At 34.4% G+C, this 23,061-nt stretch overlaps 3 protein-coding genes and 1 non-coding gene across 4 annotated transcripts; 3 read left to right on the plus strand and 1 right to left on the minus strand.

Annotated features, from left to right (window-relative positions):
• Positions 1-2,367: 2,367 nt before the first annotated feature.
• LOC118059694 (glycerol-3-phosphate acyltransferase 5) lies at positions 2,368-4,534 on the plus strand. Its single transcript, XM_035072628.2, has 2 exons — positions 2,368-3,115; positions 3,435-4,534. The coding sequence occupies exons 1-2, from the start codon at positions 2,567-2,569 to the stop codon at positions 4,350-4,352; spliced, it is 1,467 nt and encodes a 488-aa protein (XP_034928519.1). The 5' UTR covers positions 2,368-2,566; the 3' UTR covers positions 4,353-4,534.
• A 5,495-nt stretch (positions 4,535-10,029) lies between these two features.
• LOC118059695 (probable E3 ubiquitin-protein ligase RHC2A) lies at positions 10,030-11,844 on the plus strand. Its single transcript, XM_035072629.2, has one exon. It carries the CDS (start codon positions 10,173-10,175, stop codon positions 11,382-11,384), a length of 1,212 nt encoding a protein of 403 aa, XP_034928520.1. The 5' UTR covers positions 10,030-10,172; the 3' UTR covers positions 11,385-11,844.
• Positions 11,845-14,313: 2,469 nt separating this feature from the next.
• On the minus strand, positions 14,314-14,525 carry LOC118060235 (small nucleolar RNA U3). The gene has a single exon (XR_004689407.1). It is a non-coding gene; the product is annotated as a small nucleolar RNA U3 (small nucleolar RNA).
• Positions 14,526-19,078: 4,553 nt separating this feature from the next.
• Positions 19,079-20,941, plus strand: LOC118059696 (aspartic proteinase PCS1). The gene has a single exon (XM_035072630.2). The coding sequence runs from the start codon at positions 19,171-19,173 to the stop codon at positions 20,503-20,505; it is 1,335 nt and encodes a 444-aa protein (XP_034928521.1). The 5' UTR covers positions 19,079-19,170; the 3' UTR covers positions 20,506-20,941.
• The last annotated feature ends 2,120 nt before the right edge of the window (positions 20,942-23,061 follow it).

Here is a 23,061-nt window from a genome sequence, read left to right on the forward strand (position 1 = left end):
AAATTATTTTTTATTTAAAAATATATCAAAATAATATATTTTTTAATTTTAAAAATTTATTTTTAAAATTAGAAAATTGAAATAATTTAAAAAATTAAAAAATATTAATTTAAAATATAAAAAAATTAAATTTTTTTAAAAATATTTTTAAAACATAAAAATAAACAAAGTTTACAACTTCCCTCGTCGCCAAGGTTGCAGCCAATATTGACTCGAACACAGGCATAAACGGGCAGTGGAAACGAGCCCAATGGCACTACTTGATCAAACCAATTTGATGGGCCTGAGCTTCCTTTCGAACAATCACATTAATTAGATCAATCAACACATCGTTGGGGCTAAATATAAATGGATTTAGGAAACCTCGAAACTTTTGGTGTGTTACAGAAGCATATTGAGGAGCTGGGCTTAAGCTGAGTTATGGTGCTTTGGGAAGTTCATGTATCAAGGCCTACTCTCAAACTTTCTCCACGCAAAGTTGTTAACCCAACTAGAATCAATGCCTACTCGAACCCAGCAACTTATTTTTTGCATCCCATGAAACTTTTTTGTGATTTTTTTTACGAGTTTAGAAGGTAATTATTTTCTATTACATCACAACGAAATAAACTTAAATGACTGAAATTAAGGATAACATGAGCTTACACAGGTCTCGTTAAACAGGACAATAGCTACAAATCCTTGGTTTATTTATATTCATGGCAATCCTCATATTATGATTACCTGCTTGGTTTTTAAGAAATCGCAGCTTAATTAAACACCAACTTCATAATTAAATTGTATTGCCTTTCCCTGCTTGCAGACCAGGACACAGCCCAACTTTGATCTGCAATAGTACTTGGCCAAATCTTTGGATAAACTCAGCTCTCACACAATACACAAAGCCAACATTTCCTAACAAGTTTCTCATTTTCCTGCCAACCTGACCTAACTCAAGGGAGAAGGTGTTCACAACAACCTGAAAAGCAAATTAACTACTAGCATTTTATAATCGAAAGGAGTGTTGCGCAAAGAAGTTGACCAACCGTAATCAAAGAAGGCAAAAACAATTTCTTTCCTAGCTACTTTAATTCTCAGGGAGCTTTAAAACATCATCAAGGATCCCATGATGATAGCCAAATATTTGCAGCTTCGGGACATCTTCGGCTGGATAAACTTATATCATGATTTTATTCATACGGGCAATTATATACGTATAGCCAAGAAACGAACTACTTGGTGATTATTTATTATTTACGTATGAAGCGTGCTGGCCATCTTGAGTGGCTTGTAATCCATATGGAAATCAAATAAAGACAGTTTTTTCTCTAAATTAATTCTTTTTTAGTAGGAGATCGAGGAAACATGTCGCTTAATAAAACCATAATGATTTTGTTAAACACAATCTCAATCTCATATTTCTCACACAGTATATATCCAAACTCTTTGATACGATTCTTCTTTTTTTTATCTAAGGTTTCGTGTGCGTGTTTGTGCATGCGTGTGACAATTAACGACAAAGGTCGTCAATGTCAAGCAGGGGTGTGGAATGGCTATGTGGACGGGCCAACACCTAATTAAAACATCATTATGCATGTACTGAATAAAATGTCGATTTGTAAGCAGATACAATCATAGTTTAATAGATCACCGTACGTTTATGTAAAACCAGCAGGTATGTTTGAAATTTCTCGGAAGCCATTGCAGAAAATGCTCCATATGAAGGACTAAATCAGTACACCACATATTGACCTTAATTATTCTGATTTCAACGATAACAACTCAAAGCCTAGCTAGCTCGTGAAATGTCCGTTTCACTTACCAATCTTAATTAGGTCACTTCTTTAAAAGAAAATAAGAAAAAACATCACGGATCAAAGCATCAAGCTATGCACATCTTCTGTTTTTCTGACTCTAAATTCACATGATTTGACACATTGCAAGCTAGATAGAGAACAATTGCACAGCCAGAAAGAGTTCCTGAAACTGCGAGGAGAGAACTAAAGAAAAATGTGAACAGTGAAGAAGCAACAGAAATAATCAGCCAGCTTTGCTAGTTCCCATGCAACAACGTGGGAGAGATCACTATCACAAACTTTACAAATCAAGAATTGAATTACATGACAAATACATACCACATACATACTACGTACAAACACATACGGCTCAAGTTATCTAGGTTAGTAACCTAATAATAGTTATAATTTAGGTGTACAAATTATAGAGTGTTCAACCTGTTATAAATCTTGACAAACAAAATTAGACAAAGTTGTTGGGGTTAAGTAATCAATCTTTGTGTGGTAACGTGGCGTATAATCCTACAGATATTGATCTATAGATATATACACCCAGGCAAGAGGGCAAGAGGCAGTGTTTATAAAGTATATAAGGGGCAGTTGCAAGCTGATAAACCGTCAAATTCCAGGATCAGAGAGCAGTCAAGCCAACCTCTCCCATAATCTTTTCAGCCCATAAAACCGTTGTCACCTTCGAAGCAAAAGAACCAAACAAACATTTTGAACACACAAATATCCTCTCAAGATAAACAAATACCAAAACACCAAAAACCAACCAAAACAAAACCCTAATGGATGCAGTTGTTTCAGAGCTCGAAGGAACTCTTCTCAAAGACCGAGACCCCTTTTCTTATTTTATGTTAGTAGCATTTGAGGCATCGGGTTTGCTTCGCTTTGCCTTGTTATTGATTTTTTGGCCTGTGATTTGGTTACTAGAGATGTTAGGGATGGGAGAGTATGGGCTCAAACTAGTGGTCTTCGTTGCCACTGCAGGTGTAAGTGAATCGGAGATTGAGTCGGTAGCAAGAGCCGTTTTACCAAAGTTTTACATGGATGATATTGACATGGAGGCTTGGAAAGTGTTTAGCTCATATGATAAAAGAGTTGTGGTGACTAAAATGCCAAGGATCATGGTAGAAAGGTTTGTGAAGGAGCATCTGAGAGCCGATGAGGTTATTGGGAGTGAACTTGTGATAAGCCGGTTTGGGTTCGCCACTGGATTTGTCAAGGGCAACACTATTGATTCTTATATCTCGAGTCGTGTCGCCAAACTATTTATCGATGAAAAGCCTGGTCTTGGACTAGGGACGATTACTTCTTCATTCCTATCCCTATGCAAGGTGAGTGCGTATATATATTAGTAGCAATTACCTCAGCTAGTGTGATTAATTTAAGGTTATAATTGACTTGATCAAAGCTTTCTCGGTTGATAGTTCAATTGTTTAAAAGCTAAAATTTGAAGTTTTATTAGAAGGTCTCAGATTCAAACTCTAGACGAGGATTGTGCATGGTTTATGCTGGATGAGAGGGGTTATCACATTAAGTATAGCTAAAGATCCATTTGATCTCCCATGGAATACCAAAGTAAAATACTATTCATGTTAATTAATCGAGCTACCGCTAACAATTACATCCATTTCTTGTTTTGACACTTGACAGGAACAAATACATCCCCCATTCATGGCCAATCAAAACCAATATGATCACCAGCTCGTCCGCCCTCTCCCTGTAATCTTTCATGATGGCCGCCTGGTCAAGCGCCCAACACCATCCACGGCTCTCCTAATCATCCTCTGGATGCCACTAGGCATCATACTTGCAACAATCCGAATTCTAGTGGGACTAATGTTACCGATGTGGGCTAAACCTTACTTGTCCAGAGTATTGGGTTGCAAAGTCATTGTCAAAGGCAAGCCACCACCGCCTGCGTCCGGTGGCAATAGTGGTGTGCTATTTGTTTGCACGCATCGAACTCTAATGGACCCTGTTGTCCTATCCACGGTGCTAAGGCGTAAAATCCCAGCAGTCACATACTCCCTTTCGAGATTATCAGAGATCCTATCACCAATCCCCACCGTTCGGTTAACAAGGATCCGCAATGTTGATGCTGAGAAAATCAAAACAGAACTAGCCAAAGGTGACCTCGTGGTTTGTCCAGAAGGAACAACTTGTAGAGAACCATTTCTATTGAGATTTAGTGCACTTTTCGCTGAATTAACTGACCAGATAGTGCCAGTGGCAATGAATTACAGGGTTGGTTTTTTCCATGCAACTACAGCAAGAGGATGCAAAGCTCTGGACCCTATATTCTTCTTCATGAATCCTAGACCAGTTTACGAGGTGACTTTCTTGAATCAGTTGCCGGTAGAAGCTACATGCTCATCTGGTAAAAGCCCACATGATGTTGCCAATTATGTCCAAAGAATCTTAGCAGCTACGTTAGGATTCGAATGCACAAACTTCACTAGAAAGGACAAGTACAGGGTTCTCGCTGGGAACGATGGAACAGTATCGTACACTTCATTCGTTGATCAGATCAAGAAGGAGGTGAGCGCGTTCAAGCCTTTTTTTCACTAGCTATCATCATATATGAAAATAAGAGTACTTATTTATATATCTGCTTCAATTTATCCCGGTTCATATTTTCTTTTCTTTTCTTTTCTTTTTGTTTTTGCATATGGCCGGGATTTGTATTCTTTTTATTGTTAATTGTTCCTTAATGGAATTGTTGAATAATATACGAGGATTACTAGCGTCAATCATGTTATTTTTATCATTGTTAGTGATCTCATTTGGACTTGGAACTAATATTTTTCTTATTTGTAGTTCATCTATCGAGTATATATATATATGTTTATTGTTATCATTTTTCTTTTTAATCAATTTTTTCTACGCTTAATATTTTAAAATTGCTTCCGATTATGAAAGGATACATTTCTTGTTAATTAGATACTCCAGTGAGCAAAAATAAAAAATAAAAAGGAACATTACTCCTTCCCAGCAATCTGTAAGTTGTTTTCCTGAGTACTGATATAATTATATATGTAATCTCATTTAATCCGTATTGGAAGAAATAAATAACAATTTACTCGGTGTTACAAATTAAGGAGAACTATACCTGTCTTTATCAAAAAACAATAAACGGAGGTCGAAAATAAGGGAGAGGAGAATCAATATATACCTGCAATGCCTTTCCTTTTTATGTACTCTGTTGGACGAATAAAAAGCCGAGCTCTGGTCCACGCACTGGCATCTTACAGATGGACCACGAAATAAATACACCTCAAGTGTGGAGACGATGATGCAGATTCAACGAGGTAACATATGATGGGCTACGACAAAGCAATTCATATGCCTAGTAAAGCTATCTATAGATGGACCATCATTCTGTTCGGTTCTGGACCTAACACCAACCATATCCATATCCCACCTCCCGGCCCCCGCAGAGATCATTCTAGTGAAAATATGTATGGAGTTTAACAATTAAACAAGAGATTTTCCATTAATTGCGGTTAATCGTCGATTCATGACTTGCGGTAAGGTTCTGATTCTCGAGAGATTTATAGGTTTAGGGCATTCGGGCATGGCTGCTAGGATCTGTTCATACTTCGTAAGCCTATATAGCCACTAGTCATCTCACAAATTAACGAGTGTAACTCTTTTCTTCTCTCGTCAAGGATTCCTCGTCAACTGGGTTTTCAATACCGACCATAAGAATTATGGTCCCCGGAGCATGCCTTTTCTCTGGAAATAGGCCATCCATAATCGAATGAAACGGTGGAATAACTTTGACGCATACGAGAAGTTTCCTGCTGTTCTCAAAGTAATCCTTGTTTGGTGAGGTAGTTTTGACATTTTCATTTGCCTTTGGAAAAAGCTATATATGGCGACTAGTTGAGTCTAACGACTGCTTGTTTATTTCTCAAGGCTTGATGCATTCTCCTATTCATTCCATGAAACACAGCTCGCTTTTCTTTTCAGAAAACAGAAACTTATAAAATAATATAGTTTTTCTTTGAAGTCTTGTTTCCTGTAATCAATCTCTACATACGTTGGTGTATCTGTCTGTCTGACCGCTTTGGCTCTGCGTCATCATTGCCCGCTTGTCAACCTTATATTATTTGCTTTCTAGAGGGTCATTAATTTGAATTTTATAAATTTTATGGTCACTAAAAATTTACATGATTATTAATTTTAAAATACGTCAAATTAATTAAAATATACATAAATTAACTCGAACACTCATATTAATAATAATATTAAAAAAAAATCTATTAAACACTTAGCCATGTACACATGGAGAGAGAGTGCTGTAATATTAACGTTGCCAGATTTGATAAAATGTCATAATCTTAAACATTAATGGTTCTGACTTCCGTCATTGATGATGATACCCCATGTGTGATTATGCTGATAGGAATTAAGCCAGGTCAGAGAACAGCTGAAATTGATCAATCCAAAATTCTATTTAATTGCTTATAATAATCGAGCCCAGCTATTTATTAAATAAGTAAAACAATGCAGTACCAGGTGGCTGCTGTCTTCTTCTATGCCAATAAGTTTATAATAAACAGTTTATTTTCAAGATTTAATAATGAAGCCATTTACAAGTTGCATACACTAGAAGGCATTATTATCATTTTTTTAAAAAAAGAAAAGGGTTTCTAATAATAAATAAAGTTTCACGAAACAGAAAAAACCAACCAAACGCAGCCGCAGCATGGGACGTGATGCGTGCTATGTAGGTAGATGGTGACGTGTCAGAGAGCAGACCGTCCAACTTCTCTCGAACCATGACTCGGCATTGCCCCTTGTGCCACGTTTCACTACCTATCGGCGCCTGCCAGCCCCATGGGTTTTAAGATTTCTCGGTATTATCAATTCAACCACCATATTTAAATTGATTTGCAACTTATACCCCGTAATTTGTCAGCAATGGTAGATAAATATTATTATTATTATTATTATTTGTACTTCACCTGTAAAAAATAAAAATATCATATCTCGATATGAAATTTTTTTTTTCCTGAAAATAGATTTTCTTAAACATTTTAACAGAACTTTAATTATGAATTGGTGGCGAAGGATATGAAGTTATTTATTTTGCAGTAAATCTTATAAAATCATCAGTAAATCTAATTAATAATAAAAAATTTCATTAAATCAAATAAATAAAACAGCTCTAGTACAATTCCATTGTTTTATAAAATCTTGAAGTAGGTTTAATACCGTACCAATGATTTCCTTTTATTTTAAAATTAATGTTTAAAAAATAACTCTCATACAATATATTATTTTTGCCGTATAAATTTAAAATTAACTCATTTAAAAATTAACTCTGGAAGATCTAGTTGACTTAGTATGTTAAAAATAACCTGAATGATTAATAAAAATTTTACTTTATTTTTTTAAAATTTTTTAATTTTTTACCTTTTTTAGAAAAATCTAAATTTCAAATTTTTAAAAATTTTATTAATTAAAAATTAATTATTACATGAAATTATTACACTGTCAAACAAATTTCCAATCATTTAGTTGGTACTAGTATTTGTATTCTTTTGGTTGAGAGAATAATGGGTTTAGACTAATAAATAATCAACATTGAATGAATACAGGTTCTGGCTGGATGTTAGCGAAAATATGTGGCAAAGAATAATTGGTAAATGTAAATGACTCGAATTAAGTAGTATGGCCCTCGTCTTGCATGAAAGTTAATTTTCTAAATAATGATTTGTTGGAAAGTTTTCGAAATCACAATGTTGTGGTTTAATCTATTCCATCCAATGTCATGTTTACAACCGTAGACAGTCATAAAAACTGCAGATGCAGGTGGGGCACATCAGATTAATTAATTGCCGAAATAGGATAGAATATAATAATTCTAATTCGTAATTTTAATTCATAGTTTTATTGTTAGAGAGAAAACTTTATTACAATGGCATGTCTCTTTAATAGAATTACAAATTAGAAAACCTGGAAAAATAAAATAGAAATACCAATATGAATATTTTATTTCCTAAAATAAAATAAAAAGGAAAAAAACTTCATATAGTTAACTATTTTTCTAAACTAAATAATAAATAATAATAACTAAGAAAATTATTTTTTCTGATATTCCTACATTAGTTTTTTTTGTTGCAGAGAACTTGTTTTCGAGTTTTTTTTATAGTGTTGCTGTTATTGTTAATCACTTGAACAATATTAATATCTTTGTATTTTTTTGACTTGTTTTACACTGACTAAAATAAAATAAATCAAGAATTAATTCTCAAAACAGCTTATTTGATATTAAAATTAAATTTATATTTCATCAAAAAAAATTTTTTTTTTTCAAATTAAATTTTTAGGATCAATTATATCCACATGTTTTTCTATCAATAGATTCTTGCCCCGTCAGCTCCTGAGCTTGTTGCACTTGTCATTAGCCCAGTGCTTCAAATCTCAATATCAATAACAATACATTTTGAGATTACAACTAAAATCCTGACTTGTTGTATGTGGAGCCCGTTGAGTCGGCCTACGTGGGGTGTTCGTCACCCTCTAGTTATTATCACATCTTTTTTCTTCTCATATATTATATTGTACTTTGGGAATTTATTTCTGCTAACACCCTTATTATTTCTCAATTGTTAAAGTCATCTGGTATGCCTCAAAAACTCTCCACAAAAGCAAAAACAACAAGATAATAACAAGAGAAAATAAATTAATGGGTGAAATATGATAGAACACAAGAATTCTAATTCATAATTTTATTATTGAATATAAAACACAAGAACCCTAACCCTAAAACAAGAGAAAGAGATAAAAATCCTGGACAAACTAGAAAAGATAAAATTAACATTTTTGATATTTGATTTTATAAACTAGATAGAGAAAATCACCATGAAACAATATTTTTCCTTAACTAAATACAGATTAACAATGACTATTTTTTTTATTTATTTAAAAACCCTATTGCATCTACTGTCATGTTGATCGTTAAAAACTTTAGCTTCCTAATTTATAATTATTCGTGTAAAATCACTTATCATCAACACAGGACTATTTAATTAATATAACAATTTCCAACTTCTCGTGACAGTTGAAAGATAATCGTAGTTTTTATAATCTAACATGTAGCAAGTAACAATACTATCATTAAGTATCATGATTAGAAATCAAGAAAACTCTACGTACAATGAAAAAAAAAAAAAGAATAAAAGAGATAACACCTTTAATTATTTTCTAAACAATTATATTCCTTAACGTTTTTTATACTAGACTGGAGAAATTCTTTGTTGTTCCGGGCAACAAGAAATTAGTGTTAATTTAAATGTAGAAGTTGCTCAAATTAATAATAATAATTTTTTTTAAAAAATATAATTTAATTAATTAGGTTTTGAGTTTATTTTTTAAAAATTATCAAAGTTTATAAATTTTACAATTACTTTAGAGTAATTTCAGGGCAAAGGAGGCAGTCCAACTTGATAACGTGTGAGTTTGAAAAGGTGCACGTTGAACAAGCTACGATCTCTCTAATTGGCTGTGGGTAAAAGCTGATATTAGAAAGATTTTATTTTCCATGCCTGCTCCTGAAAATGACATCTTAAAAACTTAATTTTCCTCTCACAATCATCCTGGGATTCTTCGTGATTCTGAAATCCTTTTGACTTTTCTAGCAAGGACAAAGCCAGCATCTGTTTTGTTTTAAGAAACAGCGTTGTGGTTTTGGTAAATATAATTATTTTTCCTCAAAAAAGAAAAAGCTATGTTTGTTTCGATTCGGTGGAATTTATGAAGCTATTCGCACCCACGAATGTTTTTTTCTGAAAAAAAGAATTTCATAGCATTTGATTCTCTTTTATATTTGACTTTAAACTCTAAATGAATAGAAAGAATAGCATATGCATTTTAAAAATATATTTGATTTAAAAAATTTCAGATTGATATTTTTTATTTTTTAATAATTTTATGTAACTGTATTAAAGATATTTGTTTTTAAATATCGTGATACTAAAAAGATATTTTTAAAAAACCTAGAAATGACACCGCACCATAAAAGCATCAAAATTCACCGCTTACCCAGAAAATTCTTAAAAGAATCTTTTTGTAAAATTCTACCTTCCTTTTATACAACAACAACAATAATAAAAAACATGGAAATCCCACTATAACGTCCGCTTATCCGTCACCAATCATCACAAACCACGTTTCGCGTTCTTACGGCCAGAACACCGTTTACGTGTTTAAGCCGTTAAATTACCCCTCTCCACTCATTGAATCCCAACCCCTTCCATTTTTTCCCTTTAGAATAAAAACCCAAAATTTCCCCTTTCATCTTCTCTCCTACCAAACACCAAAAAGCTCCAATCTTTCTACAGATCTGACCCGAAATAAATTTTGGTTTTCTTTAATTTGATGTCATCTCCAACCACGCCGTCGTATTGGTGCTATAGATGCAACCGTTTCGTTCAGGTCTGGAGACAAGACTCGGTAACTTGCCCAGAATGTGAATCCGGGTTCATTGAAGAAATCGAAAACCCTCCGCACATGATTCAAACAGAAGCATCACGTGAAAGGCACCGCAGACTTTCGCCCGCTGCTGGAACGATGTTCATGATCGGTAACCGCTCAAACCCCCATCGTCGGAACCGTAGCGGTGGAGCCGCCGGTAGCGGAGACCGGTCCCCGATCAATCCAGTGATTGTACTTCGTGGTGGGCCTGGAGGGGCGGCGGAGGACGTAGTGGGAGATGACGGTGGCCGCGGTGGTGGAGGGTTTGAGCTTTATTATGATGACGGTGGTGGGTCCGGGTTGAGGCCGTTGCCGCCGAGCATGTCGGAATTTTTATTGGGATCAGGGTTTGAGAGATTGTTAGATCAGTTAACACAGATTGAAATGAATGGAGGGTTTGGCCGCTATGAGAATCAGCACCCACCGGCGTCAAAGTCGGCGATTGAATCGATGCCTACGGTAATTATTAACGAATCTCATATTTTTACCGAATCGCATTGTGCTGTTTGCAAGGAGGCTTTTGAATTAGAATCCGAAGCACGAGAGATGCCTTGTAAACATATCTATCATACTGATTGTATACTTCCTTGGTTATCTATTCGTAATTCTTGTCCGGTTTGTCGACATGAATTGCCTTCTGGTGATGACGACGGTGAGGATGGGGTTGGGAGTCCGTTACCTGAAGCAGGGAATGGACAGGGAAATAACGAGGAGGAGGCAGTTGGGCTGACGATATGGAGGTTACCTGGAGGAGGGTATGCGGTGGGGAGGTTTGCGGGGGCGAGGAGGGGAGAAAGAGAGTTGCCCGTGGTTTATACAGAGATGGATGGTGCGTTTAACAATGGTGGATTGCCGAGGAGGATATCTTGGGGGTCTAGAGGGGGTGGAAGGAGGGAGAATGGTGGTGGGGTTAATGGTGGTAGAGACGGTGGTAATAGAGGGTTTGGTTTTGGGAGAGTTTTGAGGCATTGGTTTGCTTGTTTTGGCGTAGGACGGGGTTCGAGTTCAAACTCCAGAGTCACCGGGAGGAATAGGCCTTCTCCTGTTCTTAGCAGTTCCTCTTCGATGAGGAGAAGGGGTTGGGGCGCTGAGATTAATACTGGAAGGAGACGGTGAGAATGCATTAATGAGAGATGATCAAATGGTTTTTGCTTCGAAGGTTCTTGTTACTGAATTGTATATACGGAGATTTGAGAATGACACCCAATTGTGAGTTTCAGTTCATAATATAAAAAAAGTAGAGAGGTTTTATGAATTGTGTAACGATACTGTCTCAATGAAAGAATCTCGAAGAATCAGTGGGAGCAAGGGACATGAAAGATGCTCTGGAGCTTGGCATTTGGAGAAGAACATTTTGGGAGCAAGAAGGTACAGGCCTCATTATACGAAAGTGCCTTTTAACTAGTTTTCATGCAGTGAACTACCTACAGGCCTTGCAATTTTTATTTTTTTTGTTTCTTCTTTAATGTTCCATTATTTGGTATTTGTAAGTTAGCAGCAGACCAGCAGTTGTTTTCCATCTGTCATTCTTTTTCCAAGAAATCTATAAATTCTAGCACCTCTAAAGTTTGAAGCACGTTGCAAGAGCTGCTTTGGTTTGGGCGTTTTGCTTCTGTATGTTTTAACTTGCACGCACAGCACTTATGTTGGATCTTCTTGGAGTTCTGGTTGCAGGCCTATTTCTCACACTTTCTGGAACATAGGAGTAACCCTAGACTGTGTCTTGTCTAAACTTGAAGGAGTTACGTGTGGCAACTCGCTTTTAATTTTTTTTAACATCAATACATTTATATTTAAATAAATATTTAAAAAATTAATTTAATACTTTTTTTAATCCAAATTTTTTTTTGAAAAACATTCAAAAGAGAATTATTTCTTACACATTGAAATATAATGATAATGATTATTTTTTAAGATATTTTTTATTTAAATATATATATTTTTGTTGGGATTGTGAATGACTTGAAAGGTATTTTTTATTTTAAATTATAACTGCAACTATAATTTTAAATAGATCTTAAACTTTGAGTGTATCTTGAAATGCTTTTAAATTGTTTTTAACTAAAAAAATATTAAACTAATAATATTTTTAGTTTTTTTTATAGAATTAATAATTTTTTTAGTGTTATTCAATAATTTTGATAAGTTAAAATAAATAAAAAAAAGTTAAATTTTTTAATATATATTTTTTAAAAAATTATTTTAAAAAATATCTTAATAAAATCTCGGACACAAAAGTTAATTGAGCTCTCCAACAAATCCTTGTCACGCATATTGACAAGTGGGGTTTAATAATAGAACGGAACGGACATAGCGAATCAATTTTAATTTTTATATTCGAAATTAACATGTGCTGGCAAAGTTGAGCCTATTCGAGTTATTGGCTCTCTTGCCCTGCAAGAATTCCAATAAAAAAGAAATAAAATGTGATGAATTATGGAGGGTAGCAATTAGGAATCATATTGTATTGTCATTAATACAGAAAATTCTGAAGTGAGATTTAGTCCATGCATATCTATAGTAGCTGTAGTTATAGTTTGAAAAAAATTATTTTATAAAAAGTATTTTTAGTTGAGGTTGGTTTTAAAAAATATATGTTTGGTTCAAACTGTGGTTGAAATTGAGGTTGAACAAAAAATAGTTTAATGTGTTTGGTTAAAAAAATGTTTTTCAAATTGAGGTTAATATATATATATATATCAAATATTTTTTTATTATTCTATTAAACTACGTGCAATTTCATCATGTTCGAAATCTATCCAACATAGGACCCTTTACAGTTGTGATTCCAACAAAACTCAGGGCCTCCTAAGCTGGCAGACCAAGTTGCATACGGAGTGCAAGTCTTTTGGTGACAAAACGGTGACAAAAATTGCTGTAATTTAAGCTTAAAATCATGCCCTGGAAGTGCCAAAATTCTGCGAGGACCTTGCCCTGGGAAGGACTGATGACAAGAGTGTGAATAAAGGAAATTATTCGACATCAATTTTGCAGTTCGAGAATTTGCAATAAATCAGAATTCTGAGTTGCCAACTCCTCACGCATGCTTCTGAATTTGGACCGTTCAATAAAAACCCACGAGCACCACATCAACCTCCTTGTTCAAATCAACGTGGATGTGCTTTTACCTCTTGTTTGAAACCCTACTCGTTACTAACATTCAACACACACACACACACACACACACACACACACACACAACAATCTACCTCTCGTCTAGGCGACAGATTGATTTTGGGCCTATTGACCGACACATGAAATTGAGATCAAACTAAAAATACGATGGAGCAAGATATTTTTAAGAATTTAAAAGTGTGATAATAGTTATAATTTAAAATATTTTTAGTTTAAAAATATATAAACAAACTTGCTCCAAACTTGAAATGAAAAAAAGATGACTAATTCCAGGGCTGTCAAGATACACCCATGAAATGTGGTCCGGGTTGAGAGTTGGTTTCAATGGGCCTTTTAAAATATGTAATTTTTATGGGTAAACTGCTTCAAAGAAATATAAAGGTGAGAATTATGTGGTGTAGGATTGAGGTCGACTGCATTGAGATTCATGGTCGTGGTTGGCTGCTCTGAGCTATAAACTAAAGAAGATGTGTTTCTCTGGGAGGTTATATTGCAATGATACAATTAACTATGATATCATGCCTAAAATATCAACTCAGCACAATAATTTTAACAAAGACTTTATATTATTTTTATATTAATCCAAGAATAATTTTATATTGTTTCTTAGCAAAGACTTCTATCCAGCTTGAACAGATATTTCAAGCAATGTAAACGTAAAACAAGTATTATTTGGCTTCCTCTCTCAGGGGAAATGCCTTCAATTTTAATTCCTAACAGGAATTATTCGTTGTTTTTTTTTATGCAAAAGGTAATTATTCGAGGCTTTGCCCGTCCACGTAAATTTAATTGCAGAAATATATGTTGATATTTTTTTTTATATAGAAATATATTAAAATAATATTATTTTTTAAAAAACAGTGATAATATATATATATATATTTGATTTTAAACAAAAGGTTAGTGTATTAGCCTGTCAGGCAACCGCATGACCATCCCAAGCCAGATCATGACCGGGTACGATCCTCTACAGCCATGATAATCACGAGAATCACCGAGCCATTACTCACGCTATGATCATACGGTCATGATTCATCAGCCAGACTTTGGTTCCTGTCTCCTTAGTGTTAAAGGATTCAGAGGTACGATCCTATAGAACAGATCCTGTTCAAGTAAGGTCGTGTTTGTTTGTTCTCTCCACCACAATATTATGTCATTTACTCCTGCGTTTGTTTCCGATGTGGGATTCTTGTTAATGCTTCGTTCCAGGGTATATTTGTCCAGAAGAAGAAAGTTGGCGCGCCTTGTGCTTCTCAAAGTCCTGATAAAATCCAAAGGAGAGGGCAGTGAAAGTACTAGGATACCCCCTGAGCCGCTGCGTTGTTATAGCGGTAGTATTTGTTACTTTTATAGGGACAACTAGTAGGAGGCTTCTCTGGAGTGTAATAGTTAAGAGTTTCAAGCTTTTACAGGTTTTCCATTACACTTTATGCTTGGCAGTAGCCATACTGATGACATTAGAGTTGCCCTATTTGCAGAATTAGATCTTGAATAGTAAAATTACAAATTACTTGTGCAAGCAAAAAATTATTATATACAATTACTTGCATAGATTTACAAAAAGTCGCAGTGTTATTTTAGTTTCAAGTTTATTTTCCTTTTAAATATCGGCATGAAAAGGTACAAGAAGACTTACAGAAACAAAAAAGTGAACTTTCACCACAGTCGTTACAAGATTTATGTATATATTCCAAGAACAAGAATTGCAATAAAGAAACTGAAATGAAAGATGGACCGACATATGCCTCACCAAGGTCAATAATCAACATAGTATCAAGTAGCTGGGAAAGATCTGGATTAGTCTTTGTAAGATTAGAGCAATTAATCATGCATGGAATTCGTAAGTATTAATTAATGTACGGAGAAATAAGCATGCCTCCCCCAGAAACAATCAAACCTTACTGGAATCAGCATCCACAAATCTAATGAAGTGGGGTCTTGTTTCTACATTTAAAAACGCGTTAGGTTTCCTAGCTAAGAATAAAGTTCACATCACACTTTGCATGCATCTGACCTTCTTCCTAGGTCTTGACTTTTGATGATGAAAGCGCACCAAATTCTTTTGTTTCCTTCGATTTGACTTTTCCATTAGCCTTTCCTATGTTTTATAACAATTTGTGTAAATAAACTTCAGGGAGACAAGTAGTCCCAGTTTTGTTAGGTATCTTTATGTTTAGAAGCAATTATAAAAGAAGGATATAGACTATCGACCACATATACCGAACCGAAAAGCAAATAGCTCGGAGGCCTAATTGTTTAAAATATGTAACTAGCAACCCGAAGGCCAATTCTAGCAAAGTTCAAGTTTTGTTTTTAATCTCTATCAATGGTATCGGCGCCTATCCACTCCAAGGTTGGAATTTCATAAAACTTCACTCCATGTTCTAGCATGAGATTACAGTTCTACACCGAGTATGCGTCAAGGAGATTCTTAGTTCGTAAATCTACTCAGCTAAATGTTAAGGAAAAACGTCGAATTAAGTTGTTGTTGTTTAATGTTTTCAATTGATCAATGGTTCAAGATGAGATGAACCGGAGCTGTTCTCTTGGCATTGAGAGTCTTGCCGGTCTCCATATCAATCCAGCTATCGAACAGTAATTGAAAGTATTTTGGAAAGTGAGTTGGTAACCAGACAATGGATTGGAAGGAGAGGCATATTTTCAACTCACTAGTGGACATAAGATGAACATTGTAACCCCTGCAATTTTCCAGGGAAGTGTAAATATGGCGCTTTACCGTCAAAAGTATTCTGTCTTTATTCTAGAAAATGTGTTGCATAAAAGCCAACGATGCAATAACTATTCGATTTGCGATTGATAGCGAGAGGTTCGTCTGGTTACTTGAGGTGTCATCGCTAGCTAGCTAGCTACATTCGTGATTCTTTGGTACAGTTGTGACTTGGCTTGTCTCACGATAGAAAGCTAATGAACGATGAAGCAGAAGCACAGTGAATTTTGGTGGCCGCCAATTCATTTAAGGAGTTATTTATGTAGAATAATAATATAAATTATATTTTATAATTTTATTTATTTAATATATAGTTTAAGTTATTGAATTGTATTTTTTTTTTATTATGGTATTAAAGTTTTGTTGTTTAAATGGGGATGAATTCAAATCTCAATATTTTTACTCTTTTTTATAATTTAAATTAATTAATAATTTAAATTATAAATCATTTACTTAGAGCTTGATGAACTAATTGACTATTTTGAATTTCATCCCGCGTGGTCCTTGTATTTTAGAATTTTGATCCTTGCTTTATTTTACCTCAGTATATAATTAATTCAATATTTTAACTTCATAATATGCAATGTGGAATGATTGTTAAATACAATAATAATAATATAAAAAAACAACATCTTTTTAGTACTTACGTCACGACATTCTTGAGATGTGAAATTACAATAAGAAATCAAAACTCTTGTCAATATGTTATAATTGACTTGTTTCCGTCAATCAGCAGTCGAGACAAACCTAAAGTTAAAAGTTTTCTCCCTGTTACAGCTTATTGATTGGAAGAGTTGGCGAGCTAGTTCCTTCTCAAAGACCAAAGTCTCGATTACGAATCTTTGCCGAAAGTTTCAAATTTCAAACCTTTGTTTAATTCTGGGTTACAATCACGAATATTTTACACATAAATCAATTTGGCTTGTCTATTATTGTTCGAGAGTCAAGATTAAATAAGAGCTTCTCATGTCCAACCGAAGGGTTTTGATGGCTACCGGTTCTTGGGCTCTTCCTGGTTTTGATAAAACAATCCACTTTTTGTCCCCCACTGCACCTTCCAGAGATAACCCTTTCTGAAAGGGCTCGGTGGCCATTGTAATACTGTCTCCATGCACCATGAAAGCAGTTGGAGATACAGTCTTTGAACTAAAAAAGACAACAGATTTCTCATAAACACAAAAATTGTAAGTGCTCACAGTTCTCAAAGGAGAAGAAAAAAATTCAAGTCGAGCCTGTAATAATGTGGTAAAATTACAGGACAGCATAGTGCTACAAAAGTTATGTAACAATCGCGCACAGAACACTATGCATGTGTGAAGAAGTAGAAAATCCAAGCAATTGACATCGGTCGAGAGAAAAGGTCCAGAAGTTTTCATGGAAACTTCAATAAAATAAACTCTTAAAGGCGGAGGACATTGTTTTGGCGTACAGGGTTTCATGGAGATGTTTTAATTACCAAACTCTTTTATATAGTTTCAATGTAGCAATCACTTTAGAACAAGACAGTTTCTGTTTCGTCGTCAACGAATTCAAGCCTTGATTAACTAGTTTTTTAGTATCTAAATTGATTTGGGGCAACATTAAGCAATTGCTACCTATCAGAATGCAAAGAAAGGGGAGTGGAATTTGCCTAAATGCAAGCCGCAATGCATTGCCTATCACATATAACAGTTGCTTTTCGTGCCAAATTAAGAAACCACAAAGAAATTTTTAGTTAACTACGACAGTGGAAGGAGAAAAGTAACATTCGAATTTTAAATTATGATTTTATTAAAAACAATTCATTAAGCACCTAACCTAAGATCTATATGTCATCTCCCGACCAAACATGTACCAATCCCCACTTCAACATGGTTGATTCAATAACCATCATTATCTTATAACTATTCTCATGTGTGCCGTGTATAAACTTAGCAGATGAAATTTATCAATTTCATTTTGGAAAATTACCCTTATCCTGGAAGGTTACATGTAACGGAATCAAAATCCAACATGAATATGTTGATGAAAAACATTAGTGGGAAGATATAATAAACAGTGACAACTCATGAAACAATATTAAATTCAGTAATAATGGTGAATTTAATAGTATTAGCGTATGTGAACAGTGGACTAATATGAGTTTGGACTTGGATAATAGACAATTCAAGACATGCAACAAACACAGAGGATTCAACAATATAGAATGATATTTATATAACAATATAGTGAGTTATTGTATCAGTTACAATCATGATTTTATGAAAAAAAAAATAAGTGTTTAGATCATGAAGGCATAACTATTGAACATGAAAATATGATTTTGATTGTTTTTTAAGGTATTAAGATCATAAGATCATAAGACAACATCATCCACTAAATTCATAAAATATAAAAATAATAATTTTATGCCTTGTAACTTTTTATATGCTTATTTATAAATAAGCTGTCAAGTATGAGCTGTGTATAGAAAATGTTAACATAAAAATATAACATGTTAGTTTTGTATATAGTATGTAAGTTTTGTGCCTACCACACATAAATTTATGTATTTTTTGTTATTGTTGAGATTAATAAAAATTAAGATCGGTTCATGTAATAATATGTGTCTAATTGTTTTTTGTTTGTCTCTCGTGACAAGAGAGAGTGTGAAGAAATATATAAAAAAAACACTTGATTATTAGATAAAAACGAGTAGATAAAAAAAAATCGAGAAGAAGCTAGTCTGCCGCATAAAAGCTGGAAAATTTCGACCATAAATTAAACCTGTGACAGTATCCATGAACAACTGTGATGGACTCGAATTTGTCATTCACATCATCCCCGAGAAAAGGCCTTTTGTTTTGTGATTGTCCACACGACGAAAATCCCAGTCTCCAAAATAACAACACGTATTCCCTTACAATTAATGCATTTTTCCAAGCATAGTATTTAAGCAACACAAATAAAGGAAACTCCACAAGAATAACCGCATCTCCCTCCCTCGCCTTCATCAATTAGTTCATTGAAAGCGATTGAAGCCCCGAGCCAAGATCAACAGAATTTATTAAACAAAACATCATGGTTTTTCTTCGGCTTCTTGTCCAGCTATTTATTTCCTTCATTTTCTTGCGATCCAAACAATGTTTCTCTTCAAATCAATCACCAATAATATTACCTCTAAGAACCCAGAACAACCATCATATCTCAGCACGAAGACTCTTCTCCAATAGTTCTTCAAAAACCACGGGCAAGCTCTTATTTCATCACAATGTTACCCTTACTGCCTCTCTCACCATTGGCACGCCCCCACAAAACATTACAATGGTTCTTGACACAGGCAGTGAGCTTTCTTGGCTCCGTTGCAAAAAAGAACCAAACTTTACATCCATTTTTAATCCTCTTGCCTCCAAAACATACACTAAAATACCTTGTTCTTCACAAACCTGCAAGACACGAACCAGTGACCTTATCCTGCCCGTTACTTGTGACTCGGCCAAGCTCTGCCACTTCATCATCTCCTACGCTGATGCCTCTTCCGTTGAAGGCCACCTCGCATTTGAAACTTTCCGGTTCGGATCGTTGACGCGGCCCGCTACTGTTTTCGGGTGCATGGACTCGGGCTCTAGCTCCAATTCAGAGGAAGATGCAAAGACAACCGGGTTGATGGGCATGAACCGTGGGTCATTATCATTTGTGAACCAGATGGGATTTGGAAAATTCTCGTATTGCATATCGGGTCTTGACTCGACCGGTTTTTTGCTTCTCGGGGAGGCCAGATACTCGTGGCTTAAACCCTTAAATTACACTCCTTTGGTCCAAATGTCGACCCCTTTACCCTACTTTGATCGGGTCGCTTACTCGGTTCAGCTTGAGGGAATAAAGGTAAATAACAAGGTTTTGCCTTTGCCCAAATCGGTGTTTGTACCGGACCATACCGGAGCAGGGCAAACCATGGTCGACTCGGGTACCCAGTTCACGTTTTTATTGGGTCCGGTTTATAGTGCCTTGAGAAAAGAATTTCTCTTACAAACTGCAGGGGTTCTAAGAGTTTTAAACGAACCTCACTACGTGTTTCAAGGAGCAATGGATCTCTGTTATTTGATTGACTCAACTAGCTCTTCCCTGCCATATCTACCGGTTGTTAAGTTAATGTTTCGGGGAGCCGAGATGAGTGTATCGGGTCAAAGACTGCTGTATCGGGTCCCGGGTGAAGTTAGAGGGAAGGATTCAGTGTGGTGCTTTACTTTCGGAAACTCTGACGAGTTGGGAATTTCATCGTTCTTGATTGGTCATCACCAACAACAAAATGTTTGGATGGAGTATGATCTTGAAAATTCTAGGATTGGATTTGCGGAGTTAAGGTGTGATCTTGCTGGTCAACGGCTCGGCTTGGACGTCAAGAATTTAGCATGACGACTCTGCGCCGGGTCAGCTCACACGTGGGGCTAATCGAGTCTATATTCTCAGTAGAAAAAAGGGAGAAGGGCCATTATTACCCGTCTTTGATGGTTGTGGTGCCACCCTATTTTGAAGAGTGGAGAATCTATAAAGTTCCATGGTTTTTGGGGGCGTTGCGGAGAGTGGGGATTGGATTTTGTGATCAATTAATGAGTTCGTGTCCAGTCCATGGTTCACCACGGTGCTTACACGTGGCCCATTGATCGGACAGTGTCTGTGGGTGAAGAAAATTTGGGAGCATCAAATGCAATGCTCAGTAATATATTTTTGTATCGTACATGACATTATTCAACTCACTTCCATTGCTTTCATATTTGTTATTCTCTGCATCTCTGTTGAATTTGGTTGGGTTTGTGTCAGGTTACCGAGTGACTTTGTCTTCATGTTTCAAAAATGATTTTTTTTTATATTTTCGTATAATTTTAATATATGATGTCATATATAAATTTAAAAATAAAAATAATATTTTAAAAATCAATTGCTACTATAATAATAAAAAAAAAAAAACTAATGAAATGTGATTAATTTGGTTTAATACTGGGGGCAATTGGCTTGTGGGTGCGATGCCAACACATTTTGCTCTGTTCTGCACTTTACAACTAGCAATAGTGTACAAAAGATGCCCTATCGGCTGTTCTGGAGAGCCATTCGATTGTGAAATGTCATCAATCCCCATGTCTCTGTCCAGCCAGCGGTTCTCCTGTTAAGGTACTCTCCTGTCTTTTGATGCAAATGGACTGCTTGTAATCATAGATGTTTTAAGCCTCGCCTGTGGTTCCTGACTTCCGGTAAATACGGTTTTGAGTTTTTTAAAAAATATATATTAAAATAATATTTTTTTAGTTTTTAAAAATTATTTTTGAAATTAAAATATTAATATGATTTGAAAAAATAAAAAAAAATATTTTAAAATTAAAAAATTATATAATTTTTAAAAATAAACGGGCTATTGGTTTTTCTAGGACACGGATTTTTGAACTTTCTAAGAAGTAAGTTGGCAATGTCAGCCGCCATATGTGATCCACTTGTAATATGTTTAGTCATTCAACATTTTACAATCGGATTGTAGAAAAATCTTTTTTGAAAAAAATGTGATATTTAGTTTATTTGGTATTGCTGTAGCTTTTGTGGTTGTATTTGAAAAAAATTATTTTATAAAAAGTGGTTTGAAAAAATAGATGTTTGGTTAAAACTATGGTTGAAATTGAGGTTGAAGAAAAAGTAGTTAAGTGTTTTTGGTTAAAAAAATGCTTTTTAAATTGAGGTTATAAAATAATTAAAAAAATATATATATATTAATATTAATGATTTTTAATTTAAATATTGTAAATTTAACTACTGTTATTACATCATGAAATAAATAATATTGATATCAAATATTTTTTATTATTCCATTAAACTATGTGCAATGTCATCACATACAAAATCTATCCAACAAAGACAATATTTTTCATGGTTTCGTAAGCGCGCAACAACAAAAACTAAATCTTTTGTTACGTCATCAAGCAATCTCATTTTAATTTTTTGAATAGAGCACAATTAAAATAAAAATAAAAATTGAATTTTTTTAAACCGGGCCGGACCCGGCAATAATAATTGGAATTGCGATCAAATTTCACAAATGCTACGTCATCATGCGATATCCTTCCAAATTTATGTAGTGTTATTAAATAATATTAAGTTCTAGTTTTTCAAGTAAAACATAATTTTTTTTAAAAAAAATCAACAATTTCATTATATACAAAATTCATTCGACAATAACTACAGTTATCATGATTTATCATGCATGCAATAAAATTAAGTAAAATATTATCAGAAATAAAATTGAGATTATAGTACGAACAAATTTAATTTACCTTAAACTAATTTTTTTTAAAAAAATACTGTTTACGTTCACGTGAACAATACGAGTGTAATTAATTAACTGTACTAGTTTTTTGGGTAAAAAATAAACTTTGTGTACTAGTTTTTCAAAAAAAAAAAAAAAAAACTATTCACTTAGTGAACAGTGCGTAGTGGAAGCCATGCTCCACTTGTTGAGGTTACCTTGCCAACATGAGAAGCAGCAAAATATTAGTGAAGTCCATGCTGTTTCTCAAAACCTGCAGTGCTTAAATATTAGCGAGTCCTACCAATTAAAACACACTTTTTTTTTTAATTAAATACTGGGTGGTGTGGCTGCGGGTAAACTTCACCTGCAACCACACTACCAAGCGACCACTTACAAGACTGTCCTTGCGAATCTTATCTTATCTTTGTAGTTTTATATGCAACAAATTAGAAGCCAGATCCATTTTGATCTGATTAGAGAAATCTAAAATCAGGGAGTAAGTTAGGTATTAAGGTTACGTGGGAACATAGCTAGTGATAGCTTGGCAAGAAGCCTTCCAGAGGCACGTACCGTCCATGCAGTTATGGGTGTTTAGTATTATAATTAATAATGTTTTATAAAAATATTTTTAATTAAAAATAAATTAAAATAATTTTTTTTCATATTAAAATCATTTAAAA

The sequence above is a fragment of the Populus alba genome, chromosome 10 (assembly GCF_005239225.2).
Source record: "Populus alba chromosome 10, ASM523922v2, whole genome shotgun sequence".
Lineage (NCBI taxonomy): Eukaryota > Viridiplantae > Streptophyta > Magnoliopsida > Malpighiales > Salicaceae > Populus > Populus alba.

What these genes read in the sequence shown, in the direction of transcription:
- LOC118059694 (XM_035072628.2), top strand. Translation starts at nt 2,567, where the DNA reads ATGGATGCAGTTGTTTCAGAGCTCGAAGGAACTCTTCTCAAAGACCGA. An exon ending in CATTCCTATCCCTATGCAAG is followed by an intron (nt 3,116 to 3,434) that starts GTGAGTGCGTAT and finishes GACACTTGACAG; the next exon opens with GAACAAATACATCCCCCATT.
- LOC118059695 (XM_035072629.2), top strand. Translation starts at nt 10,173, where the DNA reads ATGTCATCTCCAACCACGCCGTCGTATTGGTGCTATAGATGCAACCGT.
- LOC118059696 (XM_035072630.2), top strand. Translation starts at nt 19,171, where the DNA reads ATGGTTTTTCTTCGGCTTCTTGTCCAGCTATTTATTTCCTTCATTTTC.